General features: G+C 33.2%; 3 protein-coding genes across 5 annotated transcripts; all 3 read left to right on the top strand.

Moving 5' to 3' along the window:
* Positions 1 to 565: 565 nt before the first annotated feature.
* On the top strand, positions 566 to 5,431 carry LOC106102456 (putative uncharacterized protein DDB_G0282133). Of its 2 annotated transcripts, XM_013281947.1 has the most exons (4): positions 568 to 2,536; positions 3,143 to 3,334; positions 4,145 to 4,311; positions 4,857 to 5,431. In XM_013281947.1, exons 1-4 carry the CDS (start codon positions 680 to 682, stop codon positions 5,077 to 5,079), a joined length of 2,439 nt encoding a protein of 812 aa, XP_013137401.1. In that variant the 5' UTR covers positions 568 to 679; the 3' UTR covers positions 5,080 to 5,431. The 2 variants fall into 2 exon arrangements, with proteins under 2 accessions (XP_013137409.1, XP_013137401.1); XM_013281955.1 differs by lacking the exon at positions 3,143 to 3,334 and having other exon boundaries at positions 566 to 2,536; positions 4,857 to 5,393.
* Positions 5,432 to 9,627: 4,196 nt separating this feature from the next.
* LOC106102370 (protein yellow-like) lies at positions 9,628 to 16,945 on the top strand. Of its 2 annotated transcripts, none has more exons than XM_013281832.1 (8): positions 9,628 to 9,701; positions 11,616 to 12,053; positions 12,648 to 12,769; positions 12,881 to 13,107; positions 13,653 to 13,767; positions 14,805 to 14,885; positions 15,483 to 15,593; positions 15,854 to 16,945. In XM_013281832.1, exons 2-8 carry the CDS (start codon positions 11,624 to 11,626, stop codon positions 15,995 to 15,997), a joined length of 1,230 nt encoding a protein of 409 aa, XP_013137286.1. In that variant the 5' UTR covers positions 9,628 to 9,701; positions 11,616 to 11,623; the 3' UTR covers positions 15,998 to 16,945. The 2 variants fall into 2 exon arrangements, with proteins under 2 accessions (XP_013137286.1, XP_013137279.1); XM_013281825.1 differs by lacking the exon at positions 9,628 to 9,701 and adding an exon at positions 9,728 to 9,829.
* Positions 16,946 to 17,669: 724 nt separating this feature from the next.
* On the top strand, positions 17,670 to 21,425 carry LOC106100831 (lambda-crystallin). Its single transcript, XM_013279892.1, has 6 exons — positions 17,670 to 17,777; positions 19,202 to 19,389; positions 19,967 to 20,157; positions 20,361 to 20,536; positions 20,846 to 21,010; positions 21,154 to 21,425. Exons 1-6 carry the CDS (start codon positions 17,740 to 17,742, stop codon positions 21,356 to 21,358), a joined length of 963 nt encoding a protein of 320 aa, XP_013135346.1. The 5' UTR covers positions 17,670 to 17,739; the 3' UTR covers positions 21,359 to 21,425.
* The last annotated feature ends 859 nt before the right edge of the window (positions 21,426 to 22,284 follow it).

The raw sequence follows: 22,284 nt of genomic DNA, 5'->3' as shown, positions 1-22,284 counted from the left end.
TAGACCAATAAAAGTGTTTTAGAATTTCGTAGTTTTATTTCTGTGACATCGTTTACAGCTAAGTTGGGGTCTAGAAACCACATTATTTATTGCTTTCAATAACTAAGCCTCGCTTTAATGACACGGAAGAGCTGGTTAAGAATCTTTGAATTGGTGAACATTACACGTCCATTTTCATATTAACCGCAGTAAAATCTTAACATCAATAGAGTAAAACGTGTCCAAATAAAATTAATCATAAGCGTACAATACAATTCATATTTACCTGTTATATTGTCATCCCTATCATACTGTTTATTAAAAATGGAGATAGTCGTTTTGTATAAGTATTTCAGCAGTGGAAATTAGCAGTTATAACTAATTTGTCTTTATTTAAGTGACAATTAATTATCGTACAAAATGCCGGAAGGAATAAGCAACAAGTGTACGTCACGACAATACAACGCATCGAACCCGCGGGTGATAATGATCGCTAGAAAATTGTAGGGTAGGTGGAGCGTGAACGCTTTCGTTTTCGCAGGAGCATCGCAATAACGACTCGTGCGGTGGTCAGAACCACCATCCAGCAGTGATCCGAACACACGCCTTGCCTACACATTTAGTTACTAATTGAACATCAGACAATAACGACGCATACGAACGATGTTCATAGCTTTTGCGTAGCAAAGCCGGGACTAAAATGTACAGTAGAATAGTAATTGTAACCCTTTTAGTTTTAATAGTTCAAAATGTGGATGCAAAAAAACAAAGGAAAACCAAGCAAACGACGACAGAAAGCCCAGCGCCACAACCAAGCGTATTAACGTATTCAACATTCGGATTCAACGACGTCACATCTCGCGATGCCTTCGTGCCGACTTCTCCGGAATACCCGAATTATCACAACAAATACAAGGAATCGTCAGAGAAGTTGTATGCTCCTGCCTTCCCATCGGCGCCAGATCCAGATTTTACCAGTAATTCACAATCTTACAACGGAGAACCGTTTCCAAATTCAGAAGGTGTACAACAATCAAATACAGTACAATTTAATCCTGCAAGTTTTTATAGATCTTCAAACTTTAAATCAGAAGACACCATAAATATAAATCCAAATGGGAACTACAATAGAGGTTCAGAAAATAATAACAATCCCGTGTACGGAACAAAAATAAACTACAACAATAGAAACATTTCATTCAATGGTTATAATAATTCTGAAGTAGTAAATAGTGAATCGTATAACAATTACAAATCCTCAAATTTTGAAAATTCTAATTATTATAACGATAATAAACCGTTACACGGAGGTTCGGTTAACTCAAACCAAAATCTATATGATTATACGACTTATCCAACTCAAGAAGTAGAAAACTCAATGAAGTCTGCTCCAGTTAATTCACAAGGTTTGTTAAATTTTCCCAAAGTATTAGATTTTACAAATCCCAAGCAGTATGATACATTAGAAACTGAAAACAAACATTCTCTAGTTATGTCTAAACCATTAGATACATTTAATTCATTTGCCAATACTGGAGGTGCCGACACGCTTCAGTCTTATGAAGATAAAGCAAATAAACTCATTAAAATGTCTCCAGGCTTTAAAAATGTTTTAAAAAATAATGTCGAAACCAAAGAAGTTCCAACCTCTTATCAAGGTTTTACTAACAAATATACCAACTCTAAATATAATGGAAAAAGTAAAAATTTGAATTACGATTACAAAGAAACGGGAAAGAATAAACTATGGACAACTGACAACAACGACAAGAAACACTCAAATAACATTTTTAAAGCCTACGAATATGCGAATAATTTTAGTACCACCAGTTTTAAAGCCGATGACAGCGAACCCAAGAACCAATACAATTCTAATACTGACGAACTGATTCCATTAAGCAGCAATAACATTGATTATTCTAATTATCATTATCCGCAAAATGATTATTCAAATATAAAATCTACGCCGGGCATCAAACATCTTTACACTGATATTAAAGATGCTTTACCTCAAAATAATGTGAACTCGTATAACCCGTCCGAAGAATATTTAAATAAGTTTAAAAATTTGTATGGCACAGTACCATCATCATCTACTAATTGGGGTAGCATTTTTAAGAACTCTGATTACTCGTCCTATAAAACACATTATAAACCGACACAAGAAGCAGAAGAAAACTACGACTATGTTCACATACCTAAAAGGCCCAACAATTATAGGTTCGAAAAGGATTCTGATAGCGTCGCTCAGGACTGGGCCGCTTATAGCAAGAAATATAATACATTTAATTCTTACAACCATGAATGGAACAAAGAAAAATACAACAACAGATTTAAATCAGAGGAGGATTTACTAGGATTAAGAAATCACGATACCTCTCATCCTTCGTACCTACCAACATTTCAATATCATGGAAACGAGGACTCTGATGAAAGTTTTAAGGCAGCTGTAGAGAAATGGAGAGAAGATTATATAAAAACAAAATATAGAGATACACCAAATTATGACTATGAAGCTTCTGAAGTAAAACAGGTGCACTCCGTGAATCCATATCAAGTAAGTGGTCCATGGTTTGTAGGTTAACAATTTCACATAGTTTAATCATATAGAGATGTTGCCACCAGGTGATTTGATGTTTTTATTAAGCAAAAAGCGCATAGCATGGAATGCGGATCGGCGGCTATCGATGCGCGTCTTGCACTAATTTTCCCGCGTCATCTTGGTCATTAACACAACGCGTGATGGATTCTAGTAGAGGGAAAACTAAGAAATTTAAAATCAACATGCGCTTACTTTTATTACTCAACGGTTATCTCATCTTATTATTCTACTTCAATATTTAATAATAAATAAATTATATGTTAAAAATAAATACAAGATCAAGTTACATATTTCTTTAGGAATTATCATTTGCAATTTCTTCTGTTCAATGAAACTTGTCAAACACTAACATGCACAACATTATTATGCAGTTTTTTTATTCAAAGTAAATTAGCGAAAAAGTCTACTAATTGCTTAGCATGATCATACCAATGAATTTAACGCTATAATTGTTTCCTATGTTCCTCAATCACATTTAATTATGCATAATTACATTCTTCAACTTCGTTTATTGCACGAAAGACGGTGACGGTAGTTTTTCTATCAGGGATCATTTTACAGATAGAAGTACCACATCCTGTGATAGTGCCAGTGCCTCAACCTTATCCGGTCCGTGTACCAGTAGCAAAACCCGTCGCCGTACCAATAATGCAGGAGGTGGCCGTACCAATAGAGAAGCCGGTACCGTACCCAGTCTACAAAAAGGTTCCCTATCCCGTTGAAAAACTGGTGCCCGTGCCTGTTGTAAAACAGGTAGTGTGCGCATTGATATACTTACAATTTTTTTATCTTAGGGCTGTACTGTACAGTACTATTTTTTACACATCCAGGAGAGATTTGATATGAAATGATTCCCCGAATAACCTTTTGAATCATAATGATAGAAAGAAATATCTAAAATCCTTAGATAATTGGGTAAAATATAATATGAAAGCTTCTTTGCAAAATAACTTCTCGTGATTAAATTGCGTGATTAAAAATTTTGCAGTGAAATGAAACCCCAAGAAGTCGTTCACCTGTACTTGTTGTATAACTCGTGCGTGCCATTTTAATGAACTGTAATGCGTTAATTAGAAGTTATTCTGCATTTTGCATTAATCTCATCTCAATCGTTGTAAGTTAATAATACAATTTAAATGCACATTAAGTTTGTAGATTTTTCGTCACATTATGCTTGGAATTGCACACTGAGATTTTGTGTAGATTATCACTGTAGTTAACATCGCTGTTTATTTTAATTTTAAGCACCTTTATATATTGATAACTGTCGCCCGTTACTCCGTCAATGCGGCATTGATAAATAAATTATTTATTCCATAGTTCTCCAGCCCAAGTTCTACATCTGTACCAAATTACACAAAGATACGTTCACCGGTTTAGGCGAAACCTTTTAACAAACATCCATCTAAACCTATAAAATAATAGTAATGCATTCCCTAACGTTTTCAGGGAATTATATTTCGACGTTATTGACGATGTAATTTTTACGTAAAAATAAATTTTCTTTAAGTAACAGTGGCCCTGGTTCAATTTATAACCTGCATTTTCTTACGACTATTTAAGGTACCAGTACCAGTAGTGAAGCCGTACCCTGTAGCAATACCTCAAGTACGACCAGTGTTCCACCACTCGCGCCCGTCTGCCTATCGCGAAGAGTACGATGACCATGACGAAGATGATTACTTCCCACGACCAGAGAGCAGCAATGTCGTTTACAAACGACCAAAAAGGTAAGTTTTCGGATACATCATTTCGTAAAAAACTTAATAGATTTTGCCTTAGTTACTGTATATGTATAAGGCTAGTGTTCAATCCTGCAGTCAATAACCGATTTACTTGCAGAAAATAGATATTAAATTCTTAAAATAAAACAAAACGTACAAGGTTTCTATAGATCTTATGGAAAGTATAAAAGATGGGTTTTCTTGCAACATCTCATTTGTTACACTTTTAAAAGTGAAATCGTTAACATGCTGTAATATTGTGTTATTAATATATGACAAGAGCTACATATGTCGCATTCATAATTATTTATTTAACAATTTATTTGCATGCTCGTAATGTATTCAAGCATTTTTATTGCACCCGGTTAAATGGATAAAGATTCGAACGCGGTGACATTTACGCGCATAACACACCAATTTGTATCACATATTACATATTTATGAGACCAATAAATATTAACAGTTGTGAAGTTATGCGTGAGTCGAAGTTATGTCACTGAATAAAATGCATTTTTAAACTTTAATCGGCGAATTTAACGTCTTTTTGTCAGCCCACACAGTCGTTTGCGAAGACCATCAAGGATGTCTCACCAGGAGCGCGGTAAGACAAGAAGACCGCAGAGAAGACCGAGTTCTTCGCGCGAAAGAGACCAGCGTCGCTACGTGAAACCGTCTTCAGAGTACAACCGTTACAGGTACCGTGACAATGAGTTTGAGGACGATCATGATCATAGGGATTATTTTACATATTGCAAAAGAATTGGAAATTGCTAAAATACTATTAAGTTTTCCAAGAACATCTTACTTTAGATCTGTTTTTGTTTTTATTGAATTTTATTTTATAGGTCTCAATTTTAAACATTAAACCTATACGTATATGTGTCTTAACTTCCTTAGTAGAACAAATTAAACAATCGTATTGTCTATTTTTAGATATCTTTTTGTCGTTAAACACGATGGAATGTTACCCTGCCAGTGTATTTTTGTAAATATAATAGCTTTTATCTTGAAGTGATGTACATTAATGTGCATTTCATTTTAAGTTATTTACAATTATCATTATGTAATTATTAAATAGTTATAAGTTAGTATTGTTATCTGTTTTAAGTAAAATTGATTTAAAAATTCAAATTGTTTTATTTTATCTTTACATTTGTATTTCATTTATTTTTTATTTTCATTACAATTTTACAACACGTTAGTTGCAATTATCTGTTTAATCATGAAAATATCAACGATAAACTAAAGAAGGTTTATCTTAAAATTTAATAACGACAATTATTATTGTGCATTTATAATCTGAACGATTTACTACGCAGCGCAAAAGAATAGCTCGCGGTTGCGCACGGATGCTCGCTTTTACCTACGCTCCGCTAGGCAGACATCTCGCATGTTCTACAATTGTCACGCTGATAATTCCCTTAAAAAAATCCTTGGCTGATATAACTCCTAGATACGTAGTTATCAGACTGTGTAATGCAGCAAATACAGCGCCTATCGAAAGAAAACGGCAAATATACATATGTAAAGTTTTTTATGTGAAGGTAAAGGTTTATGTTCAGTTATGTAAATACAAAAAGATAAGCCACTTTATTATTAGAAAAGTAGCTTAGCTACTTAGCTAGCTAGTTATTATTTTTATTTATCCTGTTCGATTGACGTTAGACATACCTATCTTAAAATAATTATTAAAGGTTTCCTTTGTCTTCAAATTATATCCTCATCCACAGTACCTACTACTATACTGCTATTAAAATAATTAAAGTTACGACGCTACATAATCACAGTGGTAACAATTCAAAACTATAAAAACCATTATAACATGTGTGTACAAAGTAATCAATTATTATTTTATCTTAGTATTGCAAATAATGTGTGTAATCATCTCAACATTATAATAAAGTTTTTTGGAGCTGTCATAGTCTTCGATTGGCTGTGCTAGTGATTCTCAACCTTTTTTTGATGCGGCACATATTTAACGATTTCAGAATTTGGCAGCACACGTAGAAAAAGATAAAAATTATTTAGTTACTACAATACACTGCATAAACAGTTTATGACAAAAATATGCAAAATTTGGCGACAAATAAAAGTGTCGCGGCACAGTGGTTGAGAATCACTGGGGTATGCCATACAAAAACTTGTATTGTCTGTAAATCACTAAGGGACTCCTATATGTCTAGTATAATAAATCTACACTACAGGACACTATGGATGTGACTGTATTTTTAATTCAAGAACCTGTCTAATTTCTACTTATATCTGTTTTTACAGAATGAATAAGCTGATGGTTTTTCCAATAGAACAGGTTATTTTAACGTATTGACTGAGGCAAACATGCTTTTATTTACACATGTTATAAATATTGTATTTTCTTTTCCTTATTTACCTTTCACAAACTGGTCCCAATGAGAAACTTTAATTATTAGATTAAATAAATACGATGCAGTAGACTTTTTGATTTATAAAAACTTTTATCGTAAAACATATCCTAGGACAAGTCAGAAGATGACACGTTATAGGAAATATCAGTAAATAGCTGTTCCCGTGCAGCTTCATCCGCATGAAATTATGAAAACTTTGTTTCATTGTTTACATTTGGCAAATTATCAATAGCAAAAGACATAACATGACATGATAAACCTCGGCAATCTTGCTACCTTGATGTTGGCAACAAGTTATGTTCTCTTTCCCACATTAGGGTTTTTATCCAAAATATTTACCTCCTAAGTTTAATAGCGTGAAAATAAACGCCTAAAGCGTGACGTAAGTGTAGGGCTTTTTATTAAAAAAATAATTGTTCAAAATATGCTGTAACTGCTGACATCTTAGGCAACAAAGAAGTGTGTGTTTCCGCTTTATTATAATAGTATAGATAAAAATGTATACAACTTGTAACTTATTTTTATTCCTCATTCAAAATCTCCATAATATAACTCGTTTAGCTAATTTATATTCACACGCAGAGCTTGGGGGCTTCGAAGATGCATTTTGACTTCCTTACTTGTCGTTTACTTTCCTTATGGAAAATTCCGGAGTTTTTAATGGTCTGAATTTTGTATTTGTTTTAGTTACATTGTTAGTATTGATAAAATTTATGTTTTTATCACTTTATATAAATTAAAAAAACTAAAGACATAGACTCAAAAACTAAATCTAAATCGATACATGAGAATCGTCGAATTCATCCTTCCCTTCGAATCCTGTAAACGAACCGTGATATAATTACATGTTAAAATAGCGGGAGACCTGACAAAACAATTTTTACTTGTTATTAACATTATAAACGCGAAAGTTTAGATGGAGAGATGGATAATGAGTTTGTAGCCTAAATTGCTGAACAAATCTCTATGAGTATTGGCACAGATGTAGGTTAGTCTGGAAGAACATATAAGCTACATACTTTTATTTATTTTTTTATTCCACATGGACGGAGTCGCGGGCAAAACCTAATGTTTTTATAAATAAAAGGACTTACTCCCACTTAAATGATAAAAACCAGAAGCAGGATATTCTACGATTAACGGTCTTCCGTTACTTTGACCGATCACGCTTCGTTTATTTATATGTAAGTCTAATTAACATGTAAGGTCATCTAAATATAGACTAATACATATTGTATTAATTTAAAATGAAAAGATTATTTAAATAATAGAACCACAAATTGTAATGTGCATGATAAGGTCCGTACTTTTTGACCAAAAGCTTTAAAATACTTGAAGCCATTGATAGAATAGAATTACAGGTATGTAATAAAGCTACTAGCTTCCGCCCGCGACTCCGTTCGCGTAGAATTAAAAACACAAAAGCAAGTATCTTATGTGTTCTTCCAGACTATCCTTTAGGTCTATACCAAATTTTATCAAGATACGTTAAGCCATTTAGGTAACAAGCTCTAACAAACACCCATCCATCCATCTAAACGTTCGCATTTATAATATTAAGTAAGATTATTCAGTGGCAAACACACAGGGATTTCTGCGAGTTGTTATGGATAGCTACAAGCAGTCGCCGTAATTATCAGCAATTAATATTCAGCATACACAAAATGCAGTTGCCGGTGGAAATAACATTTTTTTTGTTTTAAATACATTTTATTCTTTTCTAGTATTTTTGCATGTGGTCAAACTTGTCAGTAATATGGATAAGGAAACGGTACTTGTTCTAAATCAAGGTAGAGTCTTGCAGAGTTGTTTCAGAATTACTAATGTTTTCACCGCAATTGACGTCATTCGGTGACAATCCAAAATGCTGATGATGCATCAGCTTGCAATCTTATAATATTAAATATATTTTATGCTTCTGCGCATTTGCTGAATTATCTTGTTGGTGATTTTGAAAAAAAAATTTCGGTACCAGAAAATAAACATGTTGGTTATAGCTTAAAGTTGTAAACTACGTTACATATTAAAAATGTTAAATAAGTGACACTTTTGAATATAATATTAAGTATTAACCGTTTCATAACTCATACTTTTTAATCTCCGAAGAAATTGCGGAAAATTATTTCTGTTATAAGTTATTTTATGTTTTTACAGTAAAGTAACAGTTAAGATAGATTTAGCAATACATAGTCGTCACGTGTTTTACACATTGGTTTCGAAACGCATTAAACTTTGCACGTACGCAATCAAATGCTGATGGACAACCAATTGGTTGGAATGAATGAAAAACGGATAAGTCGCTAGTTCCAGCCTTGAATAATCCGAGCCGAATTTGCACCGTTGCGCTCCACGTAATAGACAATTTTAAACTTGACACAGTAATAATAGATACGTTGTTGTGGTCAGTCACCCGTAAAATAATAATATCCATCATGTAAACTTCTTACAAATTTTTGGTCCGGATAACGGATCGCCTGATGCTGTAAAATTTTTAAATCCGGTTAAAGGATAATCTATAAAACTTTTGCTACTATATTTGATAATCATGTACGTTGTTAAATATTCTTTGTTATTTAGTATTTTTTTTTAGAGAACTTCAGAAGATAAAAATCGGTTTCAAGTTCTCTGGCGAATGCTGTGTTTAATATACGTGCTATCAACTTCAGCTACACTGAGTTTTATTCAATTAAATTTAGACTAGTTACCAGAATAACCAAGACTTTTCCTATGGTAGGTATACCACGCATTGAATAACATACTAATAATAAGACAATAACTAATCAAAACTTTGCTGTTTGTTGAAATTCAGTTAAATAATAGTATAAAGTTCGGGTGGAATTCCATGTGAATTTCTGAGAATGGATTCAATGAGATGTCATCTAATTTTCAAAGGTACAATGCGTATTGTATAGCGAATTTAAGGCCAATATATAAAGAGTGGTGACACCGAGATTTGCTTAGTCTGTGACCGCGGTCCCGTGCAGTCGGTTGCCGTTTGACCTCGTCTCACACGTAAGTTGAACGAATGTGAAATAATTTGATTTTGTTTACGATTTTATTAATTGGTTACTATAAAATAATTTGTTTAGTGAAAGAACGTAAAAGTTGTATGAGTGCTTTTGTTGCAATAATACAGCGATGTAAGTTATTCTACTTTTCAATTAAGTACTACAGTTAAATCAAGTGGAATAAGGAAATTGTTCGTCAATTTTTTTCGAGTTTTGCAGGTGTATGTTAACTGTGATTATATTTTAATCGCACATAAAAAAATTAAATGCAAAAGGCAATTCAAATTTATTAATATTTACGTTTACAATATCTTTAGGTAAAATGGTACATCTAGATAGATAAGTTAGATAAAAAATTGTAGAAAAATATTAATGTAACTAATATTGTAATCTTATATTCCAATTACTTTAGTTTTATATTACGTACTTAGCTTCCTAAGTATGTTAGACGTTAAACAGTTGTTGTGGTCATTTGAATTCATTAGTGGCCACCGCTCGCCGGCAGGCCTTGACGGCCGTCAGCCGTGAATTGCTACATTCTCTTCTATCTCTCAAGCCTAAAGGACCTTTAAATCGGAAGACTAGTTTATGTATACTTCCTGATAAAAGAAATAATTGGAATTCTTATAGTATGAAGTACCGACATTGATAGTCGAGCTTGTGAGGTGATTAGTAAATACTATTTTCAAAATTATGATGTTACGTTGGGTTACTCCTTATGTTTCTTAAAGTAAACTGATTTACATTAATGTTTTTACCATATTATTTTTAGGACATTTTATTGCAATGCGAAAGTAACAATCTCCCTACTTACATTATTAACATGGAATCTTGAAATTTACTTAGGCGATTCAAATAGATATACTATGACGTGAAACGAATTAAAAAATCTTATTAGTTTTGCGTTGTCAGGCTTAAAACCTGTGATATCATCATTTTTGCGTGTAACATTACAATTTAACTTCCGTCGATTGTGCTAGTTTGGTTTTCCCAACGGAAACAGGAATATAACAACGCCTTTTTTGTCACTGCAACGGTACTTCCGAGATGAAGTCTCGGTCGCCATAAAAAGATGTGATGACATTTTTATGTACAGTCCATACTCCGTTATAAGACAATGGATTTCTATCAGAGTTCACTAGATTAATAGGTTGAATCATTGCAATAATTAGCATAACATTAGCGCCTACAGTTTAATTAGTACAACGTTCAGATTGCGAAGCACAGTGTAGTGCATTAGGTCATTAGACTATTGTTGTGAACGATTCTAGCATATACTCGACAGCTTATAATGAAAAAGGTGATAAGTTATGTTACTTAACTTATCCTAGGAATATTTAAAATAATAAAAAGCGCGTATTCCGTAACAGTAAAACAATATATTTTGTTTTAGTAAACGATGTTAGGGTGCGTTTCTATTTTAAAATGAAAAAGTATTATAACAAATCATGTCATGAGACAAGAAATTAATTAATGAATAAAAGCAACAACTCTATTGTTAGTTGGAGCTCGTTAGTTGTTCTTATGTAACGTGTCACAGTTCCCAGCAATCGGAACGCATAAGACGTGTCTAGATCTGCAGATAAGACAGGTTCATCATCTCGTTACCCAATAACAAGATCATCCACAAAAACGTGAGTGTTCATTATAGATCCGAGCCAACTGTCCCACAATACCGCTTAGTTACGACATAAGAGGATTTATTGATGTTCGCATAGCATGCAATTAATTTTAAGGACAGTGTATGTATAATTCATTCAAGTTATGGTAAAGTCAGCTTAAAATATTGCCCAGGGTAAAGACAAATCATGAAGTAAAAAAATATTACTTAATTTTCTTAGTGATCACTACAATAAATTCACCGTATGAAGGTATATGATTGACAATAAAATATTTACAACTAAATTTTTTTTTTCAGATATCACGATGCGGGCAGTATCTATCGCGCTCGTGTTCGCGGCACTGTCCGCTTGTCAAGCAGCGACGCCAAAGCTGCGTTTCGAATGGAAAGTAGTCGACTACCTCTGGGAAACACCAGCACAAAGAGAAAAGGCTATAACGGAAAATCAATTCTTACCCGCAAATAACCTACCACTAGGTTTGGGTCGTTGGAAAAACAAATTATTTGTCACAGTTCCCAGATGGAAGGGCGGTGTGGCATCATCTCTGAATTATGTCGATTTGGACGGTCCGTCGGACCAACCATTGAAGGCATATCCTTCATTGAAAGACAACCTGGTACCAGATAATGCGACAGAATTACCATCAAATAGTTCCATTATTTCCGTATTCAGAGTATTTGTTGATCCTTGTGACAGGCTCTGGGTGATGGACTCTGGTTTGGCTGACATTTATGGTAAGTAAATAAATACGAAGTTTTTAGCTTTATTCATACCTTAGATCGGTACGTAGATTAAGCAGGTTGATGCAATGTTTTTTATGTTCGTTGAGCTAGCGCTTGGCCACGATGCCACCAGATGAAAGTGATAATATAGTCTTAACATGGTACGCGCTAGCTTAATGAATAGGTGTTAAATCATGTCATCTTTCTCGTCTATAATTGGTAAAGTCGAATTGGTAATTTTACCCTAAATATTGTTATGATTGAGCAATAAATATTTGATAGGTGGAAGATATCTCAATTTAAGATCGCAAAAAAATAATTGAGGTTTATCGGTAGATATTTATATGTATGCACGTAATAATGTTTAGCAACGTCCTTGTCTGTTCGTAGAAATATGGTATCCGTCTGCACTACACATCAATTTGATTGAAGCCTAAAAACAATTTAATGACTAGATTGTTTATATTGTTAACCTTTACTTCGACTGAAAATTAAAGATTGAATATGAAGTGTGAAGTGTAGCAACTAAAGAGTATCCCAAAGTTTCCACGCGATTTCATCGTATATTTGCAATATCAGTACTTACTTTTGTATATTTGTTCTCAGGAATAGGAAACCAGGTAGCAGGTCCATCTTTGGTTATTTTCGACTTGAACACAGACCAACTTCTTCATAGATATTTCTTCAAAGTTAAAGACATGAAAGAAGACTCATTCTTTGCTAATGTCGTAAGTAATTGAAAGTTTAAAAATGCATTGTTTTAGGTTAAATAAAGTTCTAAATTTTAAGTACTCGATTGTTTAAGCTACAAAAGTGCTTTTAATTGAAATATATTTTAGGTAGTAGATGTAGACAAAGACAGCTGCGACAATGCATTTGCGTACGTTCCTGATTTGGGAGGCTACGGTGTGGTAGTGTACAGCTTGAAACAAGACGACTCGTGGCGTGTGGCTCATCACTACTTCCACTTCGAGCCGTTAGCTGGCTCTTACAGAGTTGGAGGCATCGAGTTCCATTGGACAGACGGAGTATTCGGCCTAGCGTTGTCCGAACCTAGAGAGAACGGGTGAGTCACGTACAAACCTTGGTTTGTTTTGTGCATATTGAATAGTACAACCGGGTTACGTTCTATAAACAACGAATACAAATAGTTTACGGTATCGATCTGACCACGAATAGGTGTTTACAAATGACACCTTGAGGAACCGTTAGTGACCTTTAGAGATATTGCTTTTAATTGATTAACAATGTATAGTAGTTGACTTTTTTAGGGTTTTAAAAATTATTTTAAAACGAGGTACCTGTTCGGAAATAAGAATAACAGTGCAAGCTAGTGACATTGACCCGAAAATTAAATTTGTTTTCCGAAGACGAGGCCGAAGACTATCCAAATGTATTATATTGCATCGTTTTGGCATTTAACGTGCAGATCGTTAAAACTTTATTCGGTTACTTTCAATTTAAATTCAAGTACTTGTCTGACATAGCTTCATTTTTAGTTTCAACTGACGAAAGAAATGTTAAAACATTTTATCTCTGGTTTTTGGAAGAGTTTTTACTCGTTTCGGCAGTGACAATATGTAGTGCAATAACGTAATGAATTTCTTTCAGATATCGCACCATGTTCTTCCATGCCTTCTCCAGTACTAAGGAGTTCTGCGTATCAACCGAGCTCCTGCGCAACTACACCCACATCAACAAGTCAGAAGCATTCAATGACTTTAAGGTTTGTATGAAAAGATTGACCCTTCATTCTAGAATATTCTTGGAAGTATTTAATACCACGTAATTCAAATATTCAGTTAAATTACCGTTACTTCTTCATAATGGCACAATATTTAAGCTTTTTTATATAATATAAGTAAGGTTGATATCACGACATAATATTTTGTCCTTTTTTCTTGTCAGATGGTAGGATATTTGTTTATTGTTTTAAATCTCAAACAATGAGTATTTTATTACGAGATTTCAATTGAGATAAGGATATGTGAGCGATTGTGCAAGCTATTGTTTTCCTGACCTCATTACCTTTATACCTGGAGTCGCGAGACGATTACATCGTTACCTATAGATTATCAACATGGATAGTCCTGTCTGCCTGGAAATGGGAAATTTCAGCTAAAAATTCTGTTAAATTAAATATGTGAAGAATTTATGCCTACATAATGTCATTACATTACATATGTAATGACTTTATTCTTTACTCGTAGCTTGTCGATCTGGGGAACAAGGAGGCCTAATTCATAACAAGCCTATACAGCGTTATTTTATGAATAGCTTTAGAATAAGAGAGCATTTTTATCACTTTACATACAAATAATTATATCAAGTTTATGTAAGATATGCGTTGTTCGAATCATTTCCGCGTACAACATTATGGCAAAAACTTTTGAACTTCTGTGCACTTACGAAGGTAATCAAGTTATGTCAACTATTGATCAACAACTCAAACAATGATTCATAACATAAATTTTATTACCGGCTACGCAACAAACCGTGCATATATAAAACTTATCCAATATACTTATGTAATAATGGTAACCAGATTGTATCTGTCTATGATGCATGTTACGAATTAAGGTATGATTATTTTTTGGCGCAATTATACTAGAGCTGTAATAAAATTTTATAAATTAAATTAAAGAACACGCCCATGACTTGTTGTGTAAGGCACCTGGAGCAAAATTAAATGTAATGTGTACATTTTTTAATGGCTAGTAGTTAAAGGTTTCCGGTTTTAAAGGTAAATATTTTTGGTTACAGTTATTAGGTGACAGAGGGGAAAGGACTCAGGCGTCCGCTAGTTTCTACGACGAGAAGAATCACGTACTATTCTATACTCAGGTGAGCTTTCGTAATTTCTAGCCAATTTTTTTATAGTGAAAGGAATCGACTATAAAATTTTAGTGATATTTGGATTATTATGGATAGTTGGATTTTAGAAGGCCTGCATAGTGCATATGCAATTTATTTCATAATGTCAATATGAAACTTATAAGACGTTGTGGAATAAAATTTACATACAAGTTTAATATAGTGCATAGTAATTAAATTATGATTTACCAATATAATATTGTTCAAACTCACTTTTATGTATGTTATAACTTGAATTATTTAAATTAGTCTAGTTGTATTTAACGTAATTATTATTATTACAGAGACTAATATTGTTCTTCCTGGTATTTCAATTGCTTTTGCATATGTTGCTAAGTTTCAAATTTTAATATCCGAGGTTTTTTTTGCTATAGTAACTGTTACATAAAAATGGCTATTCGTGATTGTGACTTCAAAGTATTAATCTAAAATGGTTTAATAATAGCTGGTCTTAGAGATTATTCCAATCTTAAGCGCCTTTGGAAATAAAATAGATAACATCAAGTTAGTTACTTTACTATATTAACACTTATTATGAAAATTTTATATAACTCTTTTAACTTCTAGGTCAATCGCGACGGCGTTGGTTGTTGGAATTCAAACAAACCGTACACACCGGAGAACAACCCATTGCTCTTCAGTGATCCTGAACTCTTTGAGTTCCCTAACGACCTCAAGGTGAGACTAATCAAGTATTTTTCTACATTGTATTACACAAAAAGAGATGAGTGTAGTATGGAGTAAACGAAGTGGAAACTTACGTCATCGGATACAGGTCTTATGTTGTTGTGAACGGGTAGTACGTATGCGAATATCTTCCTAGAAAATCAAGGTCATAATAAGCTTGTTGCATGATGATTTGAAGGTCCCTTTTTTCTATTTATTCTTGTAAATACGTAAGATAACTTGAAATGTATTAACACTATTGTTACTTTCAGGTCGACGACGAAGGCACAATGTGGGTTCTGAGTGACAAATTGCCTCGTTTCCTTTACAAAACACTTGATCCAAACCAAGGGAACTATAGAATATTCAGCATTAGCACATCCGAGGCTATTAAAGGCACTGCATGCGAAGCATAATATTAATAAAACAAATAAGGTTGTTATATTAACTGATTAAAATGTTACCGTCCAATATCAAGTTAATACTTAAATTATGCTTTGACAAAGTTCGCCGCTATAGTAGTACTACGACGCTACTTTAAGTACATCATGCAAATTAGTTTTTAAGTCGTTTAACATTTAGACTAAGAATTTCGGACATGTTGATGTGTTATTATATCTTGTTAATAATGTAATAGTTATTGACTCTTTTCATTGTAGTGTTCATGTATTTGCAGATAGCTCAAACTTATTATATAAAATCTAGATTACGATTCCATTGGATTAAGAATTGATTAAAACCATTGTTAAGCAGTATTGTGTGACTATGACCAGGCCTCGTGCAAACTTACAATTTACGATCTCTTATCACTATGTTATTATGGATCTGTTATTATCTAGTATTGCAGTTTATTCAACTAGCACACGAATGCCTTATTAATATAGCCTACGTGAAAAATACTATGTTCTGAAAAAACAGTTTTTTAAAGGTATAAAAATAACGCTTGATGAAAGCTATCGGAATTCAATATTCAAATATTTAATTTTTACTGTAATTAATAAAAAAAATACTAGTTAGACAGTATTTATTTTGATGTCACTTTAAGGTCAAACATGGGTTTATTTTATAAATTGTACGGAATACATTGACGCATTTGTAATTATTATCTACTTATGTAATTTGGTTTATCATAATTCGAGAACATTTATGTAAAACCTGTAAATACATTTTGTATTGGTTGAAAATATTGTACCAATTTAAATTTGTCTCATGACTTGTACAGAGATAAGAAAAGCCAATGGATATCTTAAAATTACATAACAGTATGAAAATATATATGTGCAGTTATTTTTACATTATTTGTATTGTTAAAATGAATTTTCTTTTAAGTTACATTCATTTTGTAAAATAAGTTATGAAAACAAATAAAAATTAACAAACGTAAAAACCGATTGTGATATTAACTAAAAATTGTGTTTGATTTCTGAACATGAAGACTCCGCACTCTTAGCCACCTCAGTCATTGCAAAATCTAAAGGAGAAGACGGTAGGAGTAATGACGACATACTAATTGTGTCCAACTATTTCACTATTGAGATAGACTTGCCTACTAAGTGAGTTATAAGAACTGATGAAAGCACTAGCTATCACCCGCGACACCGCCCGCGTAGAATTCAAAAGAACTAAAGGAAGAACTATCTATTCTTCCAGACAATCCTCTTCGTCTATGCCAAATTTAATCGAGATCCGTTCGGACGCTTAGGCTACAAACATCCATCCATTTATCCAGAATTCTAAACTTTCGCATTTATAATATTAATACGAAGTAAGATTAACATGGGATGGGTTAGGTTTAAGAAATCAGGATTTAAAAAAAAAGGATCGGGTTTTCGAGTTTTTATTAATGAACCAATAATGGTAAAGTCCAAAAAAGCAACATAATGTTTTTAATTTAGGTCATTTAAGTGCATGTACTGTTATACACAAACTGTCTTCAAAAATATTATCTAAAATACAAACGAACTAAATATATTTAACTACATTAATTAACGATCTATTTAATAATGATTATTTAAAATAACAATATTGTGTATTGTTTTTAAAATTGAGCAGTGTGTACCGAGGGAGATAATAACGATTGGCTTCGGTGTTATTAAGGCGCGCGCGACGAAGTCACATTCATTCGGCCCTAGTTCTCCAGACAGTGCACGTATTCGATATGTCGACGAAGAAGGAAAAAGTCGGAATTGTGGGCAGGTTAGTCCTTACATCTTTCACTATAATGCAACAAGTTTATACTCTGACTTCCATTTGCTATAAAAACTTATTTCTGTGTCTTATTATTAGGTATTCTTTTCATTGTCAATTTCTTCATTCAAGTTTATAAATACCTAACAGTTAAAGGAGAAAGAAGCTAGATACACTGCAATAACTTAGCATAGAACTATCAAATTAAGTAATGTTTTAAATATAGATAAGAAATTAGAACATATATTTACTAACGCGCAAAATTAACATAAACGTTAAACGTGTTTGTAAATAATGATAAAACTATACAGTCGTCTACTTTTTAATGTTTTGTCGTCATTATCGACCAAGCGCCGTTAGTGCTAGAACTAGGCCAACAATAAGGATTTCAAAGATCGCTTTCGTTTGCAATCCAGTATTTTTTTTATAAAATTGTTTGTATACAAACTACACAACTTTATGATAGTTAGCTAACTTTGTATCGTCGGTGTGGAATCGATTTGTCTCAGTTATTTAATTTTTTCTTACAACTAAGAATGAATATTTAACATTCCAATGATACGATGGCCTTTACCTCAATGTTTCTTAGGCATGTTACCTGCAATCTTAAAAGATTTTGTATTCAAATCAAATTATTTCAAATGTTCAAATAAGTAATGTAATCCCGGCATAGTCAATATAAAAATACAGTATTCTCAAAATGTTATCAGTCGAATTTTAGATTCAAATCGATTTTTCCTTTACTATAGGTAAATTGTATAAAAATAATATATTAAAATATTTACATTTTAGATCTTTGTACGACAAAATCTTACAAATGATCCGAGATATAGATACTTTCGAGTCATCAACGATTACCCGTTTAACCCCATTTCGTTCACGGTACTGTACTTTCCTTTATGGAACAGTTATATAAAGTTAGTGGTTACGTTGACCCGGAGTTATGTAATTTTCTCATGAGTATCTCAAATACTAAACTTTAAAAGGCAAATTTTATGTTGTTTGATAAAATTATCTAAGGTCGAAAGGTTAATAACAAACGTGATACATTTGTATATTTATATAGACTTCGAATAGTTCTCAAAGATCTTGACCTTGGTCAATGACTTCAAAAAATTATGTAACAAAATGAACTTAATATCTAAATAATTATTATATAGACACTAGTTTTAGGCCGCGACTACGTCCGCGTGGAATAAAAAAAATATTGAGTAGCCTATATGTTCTTCCAGACTATCCTCTACACCTATACCAAACTTCATTGAAATCCGTTCAGCCTTTCAGAACTCTAACAAACATCCATTTATCTAAACTTTCGCATTTATAATATAAGTATGATTAAATCTTAAAAATACTTTTATAACTTGCATCTAAAAGGATATCCCTGTATTGTAAAACAATATAATGCTTTAGTATTCTTTTATATTTTTCAGTGGTCTGATTGGAAGGTCATGGGCGATGCTATTCGCTTCCGTGGGCTACCAAGTAACCGTGTTTGATATCGTACCGCAGCAAGTCACAGACGCCCTCAAAGACATTGAAGTGCAACTGAAAACTTTGGAAAAAGACGGTCTTCTGCGTGGTACACTGAATGCAGACCAACAATTCAAATGTATTACAGGTTCGTTGTGATCTGTTTGTGTTTAACGTAATTTTTAAAAGGTATTCGAGCCCATTAGTAATAAGATTAATGACTTGTAATATACTATAATTACTTATAAAATACTAGCTGCTGCTCGCGACTTCGTCCGCGTAAAATAGCCTATGTTACTCACTCATAACGTAGCTTTAGAAATAGGCCGGTTTTTTTTTTATTTTAATACATACAAAAATACAAATCTTTCCTCCTTATATAATACTATTAATATAGATATTCATTACGGAGATTTCTAAACTTTTCCATTCATTATCACATAGTAGGAACTGTTTACGTAGTGTAATCAGAGTAAGCCAATACATGTGCACGCAATAAGTGTTTCCGATAAAAATCTCATTAGAAGGGGCAAGTGTTATGTAGATATTTACATAGGTTTATTGCGACGTGTACATAAGGTATACAAAATATGTATAATACAAAACCTTGAAATGCATATACTTTGTACATCATGGATGATTATCCTAAACATTTCTGAACTTTCTCAAAAACAATAATAATACACTTAAGTTCATCATTTTTATTTAATGTTCACCTTTTCTAGGATCGACAGATTTAGCGACAGCCGTCAAAGATGCCATATTCGTTCAAGAATGTGTACCAGAAAGCTTAGATTTGAAAAAGAAGGTATTCCAAAACTTGGACAAAGTTGTGGATGACAAAACAATTCTATCAAGTTCTACCAGTACCACTGTACCCTCTTTGTTTTCCGAAGGGTTGAAACATAAATCACAGGTAAAATTGAATTCATCACACTGATATAACCAATCTCCAAGAAGCCTTTTTTGTATCAAAAATAAACGAGTAATTAATATTCTGTTAAATAGAGATTTTAGACAAATGCGGCCAACGCCCTAGTAGTTATAAAAATATTACGTAGAAATAGAAATCTTCGCAGTTTGTTAAATTTTATGTTTATTCAAAAAATATTTTCATAGGTCATCGTGTCGCATCCAGTCAATCCGCCGTACTACGTGCCTTTAGTTGAAATTGTACCCGCTCCTTGGACTAAACCTGAGGTAGCGAAGAAGACTAGGGAAATAATGATCGAGATTGGCCAAGAGCCCGTCTCACTGTCCAGAGAACTTGAAGGCTTCGTCCTTAATCGCATCCAGTAAGTTTTCCTAATTGGCTTTATTTATAGTCTGTGTTTCATTGATTATCAATCAATACAAATATGAAGAAGGAAGATTTGTATTTTGTATGTATTGAAATAACTCAATAACTACTGGGCCGATATCAAAAATTCTTTCGACATTAAAAAGTTTCGTTATCAGTGAATAACACAGGCTGTTTTTATTATTTTTTAATTTAACGCTGGCGAAATCGCGAGCAACATCTAATGTAATGATAAAAATGTTAACCCATTTGTGAAATTCTATGTACCTTCATCGTTAATTTTATATTTAAAATTGTGTTTCAGATATACAATTTTAAATGAAGTGTGGCGGTTACTCGAGGGTGGAATCGTTGATGTGCAAGACGTCGATAAAGTCATTTCTGAAGGTCTCGGGATGCGGTATGCTTTCCTTGGGTCCCTTGAAACCGCACATTTAAATGCTGAAGGAATGAAGAGCTACATTGAAAGGTAATGACATCAAAGGGTTAGAACTTAAGTTCATATGGTATTAGCTACTCTGAATTTCAGTCAGTGATCTAATTTTTTTAGTAGTACAAAACGCATTCGCCAGATTTCCCAACTAATTTGAATACCTATATTTATTTCCACAGATATGGGGATACCATTTATAAAGTGAGTACAACGATGGGCGATATACCAAAGATGACGCAAAGTAAAGCTGCGGATTCTATTTGCAACCAATTGAATTCTATGGTTCCCATCGACAAGCTGCAAGAACGCCGAGCGTGGAGAGACGCCTGTCTCACACGTTTAGCGTTACTCAAGAAAGAGATGAACAAAACCTACAAAAAATAACTGTTTGCAATATATTTTCCGTTTTATAAAATTTATTATCTGTTTTTAAAATAAAAACTTTTCTCGATTTGGGATTTTATTACTATATTGTTTTTATCCGATTAATTAAATTATACTGATAAATTGATATCTGTGCATCAAAGAACTTAACATGGTTGTAAGCCAAAATAATAAAAAATACCGTAAATACAAGTAATATTATACTTTTTTCCCCAGTTCATACCTGATATTTGGCGTCATGCTCCCATCATCTCACCCAGTCCTAAACATCCGTACCACCGTGATTAATTCGTACCTTCACTTACTGTATTAGAGATACGGTACTAGAGATCATAATAACATATCATTATGATTGAGACAGACGTAGCTATGATAATAAAAAGTTACTTACTGCGTTGGCGCAGCGACCCAAAGTAGGTTTTGGCCTTAGACACGAGAGGGCGCCAGCGTCGTCGACTGCCAGTCGATCGATTCTAGCTCGCGCAGGTCCAGCTCTACGGGCTTTCACCAGCAGTATCGGGGCCGAGCGACGGGTCGGCGGCCAATCGGTATTGCGAAATACGCTTTTTTGGCTCCACGATCCTCCCCTATTCTCATCAAGTGGCCCAGCCAGCTAGTCTCTGGGCTTTGGCTTCGCCTATGATGGTTAATAAAAGGTTAAATATAATAAATAATTACTTTTATGTACAATAAATAACAGAAAAAATACGTTTTTTAACTTAAAAATAACTACTTATCTAGTTCTAATCTAAGGTTTTTTTATATAAAATATTTCAGAAGAATAATCGTTTTACCTGGGGAATGAAATGTCCGTACCATTTTTTTTCATGCTGGAATTTATTTACACAATTACACTTTCGTAATTCTCCATTTTATAATTTTGGGTCCCTATAATGTACGACCCGATAATGCACGGCCCAATAATC

The sequence above is a fragment of the Papilio polytes genome, unplaced genomic scaffold, assembly GCF_000836215.1.
Source record: "Papilio polytes unplaced genomic scaffold, Ppol_1.0 DF824303.1, whole genome shotgun sequence".
Taxonomy (NCBI): Eukaryota; Metazoa; Arthropoda; class Insecta; order Lepidoptera; family Papilionidae; genus Papilio; species Papilio polytes.
This window is presented reverse-complemented; position numbering and strand designations above follow the sequence as displayed.